Source organism: Canis aureus, chromosome 16 (genome assembly GCF_053574225.1).
Source record: "Canis aureus isolate CA01 chromosome 16, VMU_Caureus_v.1.0, whole genome shotgun sequence".
Lineage (NCBI taxonomy): Eukaryota > Metazoa > Chordata > Mammalia > Carnivora > Canidae > Canis > Canis aureus.
In genome coordinates this window covers 25,979,768-25,991,250 of record NC_135626.1, presented here as the reverse complement: position 1 = coordinate 25,991,250, position 11,483 = coordinate 25,979,768, and the positions used below count along the sequence as shown (strand labels likewise).

Below are 11,483 nucleotides of genomic sequence, written 5' to 3'. Positions count from 1 at the left end.
GGCCCAATAGCTCATGTGCAGGTAGGATGATGAGTGGCTCATCAGCTGCTGTCCCAGTTCATACAGGCACCTGCTAGAGAGTTCAAGCTGAGAAGGGATGAAGGACTAAAGGAGCACCATCATTTTCTAAGCATGCACCTTGTCTAGGTACTTTATGTAGAGAGTCATGTTTGGGGGCTTCAATTCTTGTCTTTGGTTTTGTTTGAGTTTTCTCTTCTTGAGGGAGAGACAAGGCTGGTCCTATCTTAGCATAGGCTGAGTGGTCTATAGAAGGGCTTGGGAGAAGGGACAATTTGGAATCTCTGAAAGAGAAAGAGATATAAGGACATAGAAGGCAAATGCTGAAAACTGGCCCCAATCTACTACTCCTGGGCTCATTTGCCCCCTAGCAAGCAATTGGATAAGACAACAGAGAGTTGTCAGTATGAGCATCACACTTTCGACGCAAGCCTATAGGGTAGGAGGGTACTCAAGTAAGCTTGTGACCCTGGGCTGGCCTATGACCCTACAAAATGAGCCACAGGAGTGCCCTGCCCTCTCACTGCAGCTGTGCTGGCAGCCAGCGCAGAGGAATCAGGCCAGCCCAGGCTGAAAGCAGAGTCCCCAGCGAAGGCAGCACTCCTATGCTTGAGCAGCCTCTTGGGAGCTTGGGCAGTTCCCTGGCTCCCATGTCTGAAGGGCCATCACCTCCTGAGCAGTGCTTTAGTGCCCTGGAGTGCTGAAGAGTGCCCTAGAGTGCCCTAGAGTCCCTAGAGCTTGAAGCTCTGCAGCCTCACACAGCTAACACTAGAAAGTAGGCAGCCCAGACCCAAGCATTTGCCGCTACGGTGGACACTACCAGACCCGTTGAAAAGAGAGAAAAAGTATACAGATGTAAGTGAACTTTAGAACATAGAATCGGCATAAATTAGCGTGTGTTTGGGGGTGGGCAGGTAGGGAACTAAAGCCCAGGTTTCCGACTTGAGCAATGAGAGGTATTTACCAAAACAGAGAAGACAAGAAGATGAACAGGGCTTCAGTTCTGAACTGAAGGGCTCAGGTCTGAACAGAAGGAGTTGGAGATCCCGACATTTCTTAAATGGAAACATCCAGGAGACCGTCTCAGGAGAGGGAAATGAGATTAGACTTGAGGTCTATCAGCATATATTGGTGAAAGAGCCACGGAACCAGATGGCATCATCCAGGGAGAGCACCTAGTGAGAAGACACGGCTTAAAGCCCTAGTCCTTGAACAACAGCCGCATTATGGTACTGGGCAGAAGAAAAGGTGCTAAGAAGGAGAGCCTGAGAACCGGGAGGAAAACAAGTAGGGTGAGGGGGTCCAGAGGTCAGTCTCTGTCCACTTGACTGGCAGCAACAACCACCTCCCGGAATTACTGTCATAGCATTTGTACAGGGTTTCTTTAGTCTTTCTTTTATTCCAGACACTTCTATAATCACGATTTTTCCTTGTTCTTTAATCAAATCTTTTATTACTTTTTTAAAGATTTTATTTACTTATCCAGAGAGAGAGGCAGAGACATAGGCAGAGGGAGAAGCAGGCTCCCTTCGGGGAGCCTGATACGGGACTTGATCCCAGGACCCTGAGATCATGCCCTGAGCCACAGGCAGACACTCAACCACTGAGCCACCCAGGTGCCCCTTTAATCAAATCTTTAATCAAATCTTTAATCAAATCTTTCAGTTACAGAAGTAATATATGTTCATCGTAACAGGGCAAATAAAACAGAGATATACGGGGGAGCTATCAGAAAAAAAGTACCTCTAAATCTCTTAGCCCCTACCATACACACACAAGCACATGTCACAGGCTCACACATCACACACACACACACACACACACAGAATATACACACACCATGCACACATATATGCACACACAGACATTTGTATTTCACACAAATGGGAAACCATGCCTATTACTTAGAATATTTTTTTTCACGTAATATATCATGGTGCTATATATTTATATATTTCATTCTTTTGTTGATTGCTATTTAATGATCTGTAGTTTGGCTGCACTAATATGTTTTTTTCATTCCCAAATATTCTTGAGATCATACTCTATGTTATGATCTTCTTTTTTCATTTAGTATTAAATCAGTTCCCTGGTCATTAAACACACTTTGTAAATATAATTTCAATGACTACATCATAGTCCAGAATATGAGTATATCATAATTTATTTAACCATAATTTACTTTCTGCCAATTTTGGGCTATTAAAATAATGTTTATAATGAACATTATAAAGCATTAAGCTGTGTCCACATTTCTGGTTATTTTCTTTAGGATGCGAACACTTTTAGAGTCTTTGTCCAAGTTACCAAATTGCTTTTTCTAGAAAGACTGTAACAATCTATTCCCACTAGCAATAATTGAGAGGCACTCCCCACATCTTTTCTTAAATGTTTATTAATTTGTTAGATAAAAGTTGTGTTTTATCATTTTGATTTGCATTTCAGATTATTAGTGAGGTTAGCTTTGTTCAAGTTCATTATCCATTTGTAATTCTCTTAAGAAGGAGCTGGTGGCAGGCACCCAAGGCTCTCCATTTCCAAATCAGCCCTTCTTTCACTACCCACTCTACCTCAGAAGCTTCTTTCCCACCCTGGGCTCCAGGAAGGCCCTCTCCTTCCTGTTCTGCATCCCTTGCCATCTGCTCCCAAGCCCCGTGTCCCCTCCTCAGCCCCAGAGCTGGTCTCTGTCATGCTTCTGTGCCTGCCAGTGCCCTTGCTTGGCCTCCCCTCACCCCCTGCCCAAGAACCAAACACAAGCCTACAATTTTTAAGCCAGCTGCCAAGGTCCACCAGCAGACTGAGGTCAGCGCTGACCCTGGGGCAGACACAGCCAGGGCCCCTCCTGCCCCGCTCTGGGCCCCGGGGAAGTGGGGGGCTGCCGCTGGGGTCTTCTCGGCTGGGCCTGTGCACAACTATGCCTCATCTCTTCCTTCCCCACTCTCCTCCTCTCCCCATTATCCCAACTCAGGCTTTAATTTTCACAAATGATACAATTTGGTGGTTTGGGGTTTCTGTAGGAGAATTTCTGTGATCCTCAGAGCACTGGGACCTGTTTGCCCTTGTTAGCGAAGAGGGACTCTGGACGCTCTGCAGACCCCGTCAGGCTGTGGTAATGAGCAGGGGCTGTTTGAGCTGCAAAGTGTAAACCTGGTCCTTCTTAGTGAGACTTCGCAGAAATCCCACTGGAGATTTTTCTGCCCCTGCCCTGTCTACTTTCCTTCATAATGATAAATGGCTGAAAAGAAAACTATCTAATCTCCAAACTGCTTGCTTTTTTTCTACTCTTTCTTCAAGGAGAGAAAGAAGAACACAGTCACATAAAACAGAGTCCTTCATCGCCTGCTTCTCAGGAGACAGTTCTTTCCCTTTTCATCCCGGGCCTGTTTCTGATCTCTGATGGGCTCTCACTGAAAGCTCCTGCCGGCCTCTCTAATCAGCTGCGACAGACGACAGACGCTGCAGTTGCTAGGGTTGCCCATTGAAATTGAATTGATTGCCCGGCCCCTTTGCCATTTTGTTCTGCACACAATTGCTTAATAGCTGTCACCTTGGCTTTGGGTCCCAGCCGGCTGCAGGCTGACTGGTTCCCATTACTTGAGATGGCCAGTGCAAGTTCATCACCTTTACAGGATGTCCCTGATTGATTCCGTATGCCTTGGAGACCTGCAATATATTTGCATAGGAGGGAGCAGGGCGTTGCTGGGGGATGGAATAGAAATCCCTTGGCCTCGGGAACTGCCAGGTTTAGCTGCTGGGCTGGCCATATTTGAATCATTACCGGGCTTCTTGTCAGGAGTCTGGCCTCTGCTGACATAGCTGCTAATGAATTTGTAAATTTTTAAAAAATACAAAACAACCCAGCCTGTCCTAACCTTTGCTGTCGCCACCTGCTGCCTGGGTGGGGACAGCAAACAGAACCATGTTTTTCCTGCCAGAGCTCCGTGCTGGTCTTTTGAAATGACAGTCGCTCCCTCCCTATCCCTTCCCCTGCCTGCCAAGTGGGAGAACTGGGGCTCAGAGGGGGACATCTTTCAAGTGAAATCCTTTGCACTGGGAACTACTTCAATTAGACAGCAGGGGGAATGTTAACATGCCCTCCGGCCTTTTAAGTGGGTTTTAATTTTATGTTGTAAGATAAGACACTGCAAGGCTGGGGCTGCTACTTCTCCAGCAGGCTCCATTAGTGGGGCGAGCCGAGGCCTCTTGACCCCCTGAGGCCCAGCCAAGACTGGAAGTTGGTTTGGTTTTTTAACAATTTGTCAGTCTGACCCAGCTTCTCTTCTCTCTCCTTTTCCCTTTTGTTGTTCCAGGTTCTTCTGTTGTTGGAGGGCAGTTGGGTAGCCGAGCTGCCACTGAGAGCCTAGCCCCCGTTTTCCCCAGTGGCAGGCCCTAGGCTGGAGAGCAGAGCCCTGGGGGAGCTGCCTGTCTATGGCTTCACAGCTGAATATTCATCAGGTTTTTTTTTTTTTTTTTTTCTTTCCCCTTCCCAGGCAGGGCACTGGAGAAGCAGACACTTTTCATGTGGCAGGTTTCTGGCCCGATGATGTATGACCTGTTGGCTCTACTGAATGGTGCCCTTTGTTCCAGGGTATCCCATGTGCCCCCTTTTTATTGACTTGTTGATTCAGAGGGGCAGGAAAGTTTCACAAATCCCACTGCAGGCCCTGCTCTCCAGCCATGCCCAGGTGGGGAAGCCCAAGGATCTCATGCTTCCCAGAAGACTAGGAGGAAGGTATGGGCTGCCTAGAGGCAGAATGTTCCTTGAGAGACAGCTTTCTTTACCTTGGACTCAGACAACTGTGTGTCTGCAGAGAGCCTGGGAACCCACATCTAGCTCCCAGTCCTCTGTCTGGGGTTCTGGAAGCGTGGAGTATCCCAGAATGCAGTCTAAAGCCAGAAGGAAAAGAGCAGAGCAGGCATGAGTTAGGAAGAGTCCACCCCTTCCCTTGCCCCCTAAGCCAGGTTCAGTTAAGTTTTTCTCTGTGACCAACCAGCCCAAGATGGGATCCAACAGCCAAAGAAAGAGAAGCTTGGCCTCCTTCCACAGGAAGAAGTTTAATGCAGAGAGCCACCCTAAAGATTCAGGGCGGTGACCTGGGAGAAACAGATGACAAGGTTGACTTTTTACCCAGCAGGATACCTCATCTTCATCCTGATGAAGAAGAGGGTTTAAAGAACACCTATATCCTTGTCTCCTCTTCTTGTGACTTCTCAGACCAGCTAGCTATGGAGACAGTGGACGACAATGAGCAGCTCAGGAAGAGGAGCCATGAGGGAAGGAGCAAGAGGCAAGGGGTTATAAGGAGGAGGACCCGACACACCTTCCAACACCAGTTTCCCTTCTAATTTAATAGGGTGAACCTGGACTGAATTTCATCTCCCTTCTTCCCACTCTATCTTGTGGCCAAGCTTTAGGGATCTGGCTGAGGAGTAGGAAGCAGAGGTCTCTGCAAGGACTTGATTCCTTTCTCTGGGGTGCAGGAGGTTGATGAGCTCATACATCTGACTGCTCCAGGAAGCCCCAGCTTCTCACTCCAACCTGCTCTTCAGTTCCTTGTCAGAAGAAGCTGCACAAATCCCACCAAGAATTCCCTGTTCATAAGACCACTTCCTTCAAACTACCAGGTTGTGTGTTGACTATTACACAGTGACAGATTCTTGTGTGCTTCCTGTCTTGGCCTCCTGGGGTCTTTGTGGGTCCCAGAATCCAGACCCATCATCTGAGGAATAGCAGGCCATCAAAGGTACGATTGTTCTGTTGGCTCTAAATTCCTTCACTCTAGGCTCAGAGGCTCCATGGTATAAATGCTCAGAGGCACAGAAAAAATACCAGCAAAAGGGAGGCTGAGACCATTGCTGAGCCAAGAAATGACAAGTCAATAGTAAAGAGCATCCACACACTTCACAGTTGTAAAATGGCTTTATGTTCCGATACGTAAAATAGAATGTCCACGCTATATAACAAAACACTTGAAGTTCCATATCCCCTGTTGGCTATCGTGTCTTCTAATAAAGTTTAGTCTGTGGTGTCTGTGTGTGTGTGTTTATATATATATTTATATTTATATATATATATTTATTATTTACTTAATATGTTTTTATCTAAACATTCTTAGTTTTTAACATCAAATGTGTAATAAAAACTTAAATAGATGTCTTTCCAAATACCCCCTCCAGCATTCATTTTATTGTTTATTCATTTGTAAAAAGCAAAGCTGAATTTGACATGTGGCCTGCATTTGTGAGAGAGAGAGAGAAATATATATATATATTTATTTATTTATTTATATAATATATAAATAGCTATTCAGCATGCAAAGAGTTTAGTGATTTCCCAAATTTGATTACAGAGTTCACACCAGCCCCATGGATGGTCTGGTGATGTTCAATGCTAAAGAGCTGGATTAGGGACTACATGATCCACCTCACTGGAGAGTTATCCTTGCTTCTCTGAGCTCACTGGCTGAATTTACTGGAAGAAATGAATGTTTTCTCAATTCTTGTTTTTATTTCTGTTGGGCTTTCTTGCTCCAGAGGCGAGGATTTTCTGGGAGCAGAACAGGCTCTGCCTGGCAGCAGCTCCAATGTGGTCTCTTGGGGACGTTGCCAGGTGAAGTGTGTCTCGTAATTGCCAGTCATAGGATGCAGATGGTGCCTGAGAGGCCGAGTCTTGTACATGAGAGAGAGACTGGACATTGGGGACTGAGGGGAAGGACTTTGTACTGTATAAGAAAACCTGAATGATGACAGAGATGCTATTGGTTGCATCTTCCCTCCTCTGGAAGGAAAAAACATTTTTTAATACCCATCAGGTGGCACTTAGCACATGACCTTCTCTGAAAGTCATCCCTCAGACCTCAGAACTGAGCAGTCAGCTCTACTCTCAGGGTGCACTTTGTGGCTTAGCTGAGCGCATGTCTCGGGTAGTCTCACAGAATCTCCAGAAGCCAAAAGAGTGGGCCTCCTGCTCCCCAAACAAGATTTGCAGCTTCTCTTGCTAACCAAAGGCCAGGAACTCTAAGATGTACACAGAGCCCTCCCACCCCAGCAATGAGAATCTCCCCACAACCTTCCCTATGAGAGAGACCTCACCACCTGGGCCCTGAGAAAATCAAAGATTATATTATCAAAACCTTTAAAGAACTCACATGAACTCTCCACTCCTGTCCCATCCATGCACATATCAAGAGATGTGAGATAACAGTGGACCCAGGTCCTGCAGCAAAAATTGCTTCTTAGATAATTGTGGGTTGTTTTTTTTTCCCTTGTCGTGGCCTCAACTGTAGGTCAGAAGGTGGATGCTCTCCAAGTGTGGGCACGCACACGTGCACACACAGACGCACACACACATACACACACGCATACACCCTACCCTTTGAAATACCTTCCTGTGTTTCTGGTAGCGCAGGCCACCCACAGAGGTTAACACTGGATTAACATGGTCCTGGGGCTGTCCGGGGACATGGAAGTCATCCGTCAGTCCAGTTCTCTACAGTTCCCATTCCTGAATGATACTGTAAGGAAGCTTCCCGGGACAAGGAGAAGCTCTGAGAGTAGAGGAACTCGTTGGCGGCATTCAGGTGCGGAGACGGGGGCTTCCTCTCACACACAGAGGGGAGGCCGCGCTCCCTCTGGAAGGAGGTGGTGGGCCCCCGCTCCCGGACCTGAGACTGGGAGAGCTGGTTGTAGACACTGAAGTGGCTGTTCCCTGGAGGCTGGGAGCTCGGAGCGGAGATCGCGGGCAGCCGAGGCATCATAGTGGTGGCGGTGAAGTGCGTTGGGAAGGACTGGTAAGGCACAGTCTCCATCGTCTGAACGCTGTAGCTTGTGTACGGTGAGACAGACGTCCACATGTTACAGCTCAGTGGGGGCGGGGGCAAGTCGTCCACTCCAGACACCCCAGTAATCTCAGGCCCTGAACCCGAATACATACAGGCTTCCCTCGGGGTCACCTCACTGCAGTAGGAGGGGCTCAACATCTGTTGGTCGTAGGGAGGGGGAGAGCGGAAATAATGATCCTCTCCCACTGCAGGGGGAGCTTCCAGATAGGATCGCTTGCAGGGTAAGTCCAGATGGCGGGCACTGTCTGCTGGGAGACAAAGAAACCTTCAGGAAGAGCCATTTCCACCAGCCTGGGACCCATGATACCCCTCTGGGATGCCAAAACAATCCTGCATTGTCATTCGGGGCTTGCCCTGGACCCGTGTGGCCATGGCACTCCCAGAGTCATTTTAATCAGCTACAGCTTTTATAAGGTGGCAGCAGCCAAGAAGTGGTCAGAGTGTGGACCCTGCTCAAAGGCCACAGGGGACACCACATCAGTGGACACTGAGTGATGTGGTTACCCAAGCGGCATATAGCTTTCATCCTTTGCCACCCTGACTCTTGGGGCTGGGAAGAGGCCTTAATGTGCACTGGCATTCTTAGGCTGGGCCCACCCCAGCCAAGGAAAGTGGAGGCAATTGCCAGACCAAACCAGGCCCAGAGGCCACATCTGTCTGAATTAGCCAGAAAATTAAAGCCACAATGTTTCTGCCTTAATCCTCAGCTCCCAGGAAGGCCTTAGCTAGCCAAAGCTACTCGCAGGCACGTTCCTGTTGCTTTTAGAAGAGGAAGTAAGCCCTACATGTGTTCAATGAAGTCCCAGCAGATTGTTATTATACAGATTCCAACATAACAGTATTTACCAAATTAAGAAATGGAGCTGATAATAAGTAAAAGGTGACTTGTACTTTTAAGGCTAAGCTTATACTCTCTTTGGGGAAAGATGACATCAGCTGCCCCAAACCACATATGTGTGTCTTTCAACGTCCTCAACCATGACAACTTGACTGTCTGGAGTGGCACATCCTCCCCTGGGGCCCAGGGATGACCCAGGCCTGAGGACTTGGCAACCGTCCACTCAACAAATCTAAGAACACTTGTCCAATTGCTTCACTTGGCCTCCTTCCTTCTGTTTTCTCTAGGGATTCATCCTGAGAGCTGTGTGTGTGTGCACAGGGTGGAGGGGCTGGGGAGATGAGTGGATGGAGTTTGAGGACCTACATTCACCTCTATCCTCTGCCCCACTGGAAGCTCTTTCCCTAAAGAGGAGGAACTCGTCTCTCTCTCTTACCAGCTCTCTCCTCATCCCTTACTCATCCCTCGTCTCTATCTTCTCTCCAAATTCCTTCTTTCTCTCAAGATCATGAAGCTCTTGGACTTGGAAAGTGGCCCAGTCACTCTAGGTCAGGAGTGAGCAAACTTCTGGAAAAGGCCAGATAGTAAATATTTTAGGCTCTGTGGGCCACAACGGAATCCTCTGCAGCCATTTGACCCTGCTGTTGTCACATGAAAGTGGACACGGATAATAGGTAAACAAATGTGTATGTCCGTGTTCCCATAAAACTCGACTTATGGATATTAAAATTTTGAAATTCATTTAATATTACATATCATGAATCGTCATCCTTTTTTTTTTCAACTATTAAAAAATTGTAAAAGCATTTTTTATGACTCACAGGCCAAACAAAACCAGACAACAGCCTAGATTTGGATCAAGGGCCACGGTTTAGCATCCCCTGCTCTAGGGCATTCGTTCTGATAGGACTGGAGCAGAGGATCCTCAGAGCTCCACCAGTTGCTCCCTAGGAGCTAGGTGGAGAGAACATTCTGGATTCTAAGGAAAAGCCTCCCAAACTCATTCCCAAGAGAATTTCAGGGGCCTTGAAAATTCTTCTAGTATAACACTATTTGTCTGTATTATAGATGGAGGAACCGAGACTGGTACCAGAGCACAGATGTTCCAGTTCCCAGCTCAGGGCTCCTCTTCTTCAAAGAAAAAGAAAATAGTTCTTTGCCTGTCTTCCTGGAACCCAATCTACACCCACAATAACTTATTTCTATTCTCAAGAAGCCTCTGCAGATCCTGGTATGATGACGTGAGAAGCCTGTTCCCATGACTCTGGGTCATCCCTGTTTTAGGATTGAGGTTGCTTTGATAACTGACAGCCCCAATCCAAAAACCTCTGGACTATGAAGACTTCAGCTTCCCCCTATGCTTAGAGACAGAGCCCACCTGACTTTGGGTGATCTGCCCACACCTGGAGGCTCTGCAAGCAGTGGCTGTAAAGCAACACCTGGCACTGGAGAGGGGTGCCAACAGGGAGGGGGACTGGGAACATCAAGGACACGAGCTGTCTGTGAGGACTCTAAAGACTGCATTAAAATCAAGAATCAGGGCAGCCCGGGTGGCTCAGCGGTTTAGCGTCGCCTCCAGCTCAGGGCGTGATCCTGGAGACCCAGGATTGAGTCCCGCATCAGGCTCCCTGCATGGAGCCTGCTTCTCCCTCTGCCTGTGTCTCTGCCTCTCTGTGTGTGTCTGTCATGGATAAATAAATAAAATCTTTAAAAATAAAATAAAATCAAGAATCAACATCCCTGCACTAAGCCTAGCCACGGTCCCTAACCCTCCAGGCTTGTTCTCCCACGCCACAAAATAACTAGGGGTGTGCGCATGCGCGTGTGTGTATGCGTGCACAGATGTATGTTCACACACGTGTGCACCCATGCATGTTCGCATGGATAGTGGAGAGCGTTTATAGGAAGAGCTTTATCCCTCGTTTGACCCTCTAGGGCTTCCGGACTAGGAGAGCGCTACCTCGTCTTTTCAGGCAGTGATAGAAGAGGCTGGAGTCCCTCTGGGCTGGGAAGGTGTTGAGGGGAAGGTCCTGTGGCTCAGCCGCAGCAAACTGCATGTGAGCCCCATTCTCATACTGGTAGTGCTGGAGCGCCTGGTGGGCACCATGCAGGGGGCTGACATCGGGCTTGGCGGAGAGCTGGGTGGAGACGAGCCTCTGTCTCATGATGCTTTTGGAGATCACAGGATATTCTTTGCTGGAGAGGTGGGGAGCACAGCGACAGGAAGACAGTAAAGATACTCGGAGGGTTGCCAGGTCTGTGTGTGGGAACTCAGGCTGAGCTCCTCCCCACCCCCACCCCAGGCCAGGCAGCCCCACCTCTGCAGCCGAGCTACGCGCAGGTCACTGTCGTCACTGCCCCGGAATCCCTTGGCAAAAGGGTTGTTCTCAATCTTCAGCTGTGTGATCTGTCAGGAGAGGACACGCAGAGTGGCTGGGGTAGAGGACTGGGCTGGCTTCTGGCCCCCCTCCCCCATCCCAGGCCCATGTGGAGCCTGCGGCAGGGTCTCGGGAAGTTGCCCACACCAGCCCTTGGCCAGCCCAGCCGGCAGTCTTGCTGGGTCCTCCTTGTGCGCAGCATTCACGTCTGGCTCCTTGCTGGCTTTCACCCACCCTACTTACTACAGACCTTCTGACTGTCTCTCCTGTTCTCCTACCACCGTGCTGCCTGCGTGCCTGCAACAGCTTCCCATCTGTGTCACCCCATCCAGTGCATCTGCCACATCAGCTTCTGAGTGGTCATACTGAATGCAAATCTGACTCTTTTGCCTCAAATGTGCCATATCC

At 48.5% G+C, this 11,483-nt stretch overlaps 1 protein-coding gene across 3 annotated transcripts in view; it reads right to left on the bottom strand.

Annotated features, from left to right (window-relative positions):
• Window positions 1–2,395: 2,395 nt before the first annotated feature.
• TBX4 (T-box transcription factor 4) overlaps window positions 2,396–11,483 on the bottom strand; it is a 34,597-nt gene continuing 25,509 nt past the window's right edge. For 2 of the 3 annotated variants that reach the window (XM_077852374.1, XM_077852375.1), the window contains 3 exons: window positions 11,016–11,104; window positions 10,658–10,893; window positions 2,396–8,107 (listed from right to left, as the gene is read on the bottom strand). In XM_077852374.1, coding sequence (XP_077708500.1) covers window positions 7,488–8,107; window positions 10,658–10,893; window positions 11,016–11,104 — 945 coding nt within the window. In that variant the 3' untranslated portion in view covers window positions 2,396–7,487. The remainder of the gene's footprint in view (window positions 8,108–10,657; window positions 10,894–11,015; window positions 11,105–11,483) is intronic. The other variant, XM_077852376.1, reaches the window with a different exon arrangement.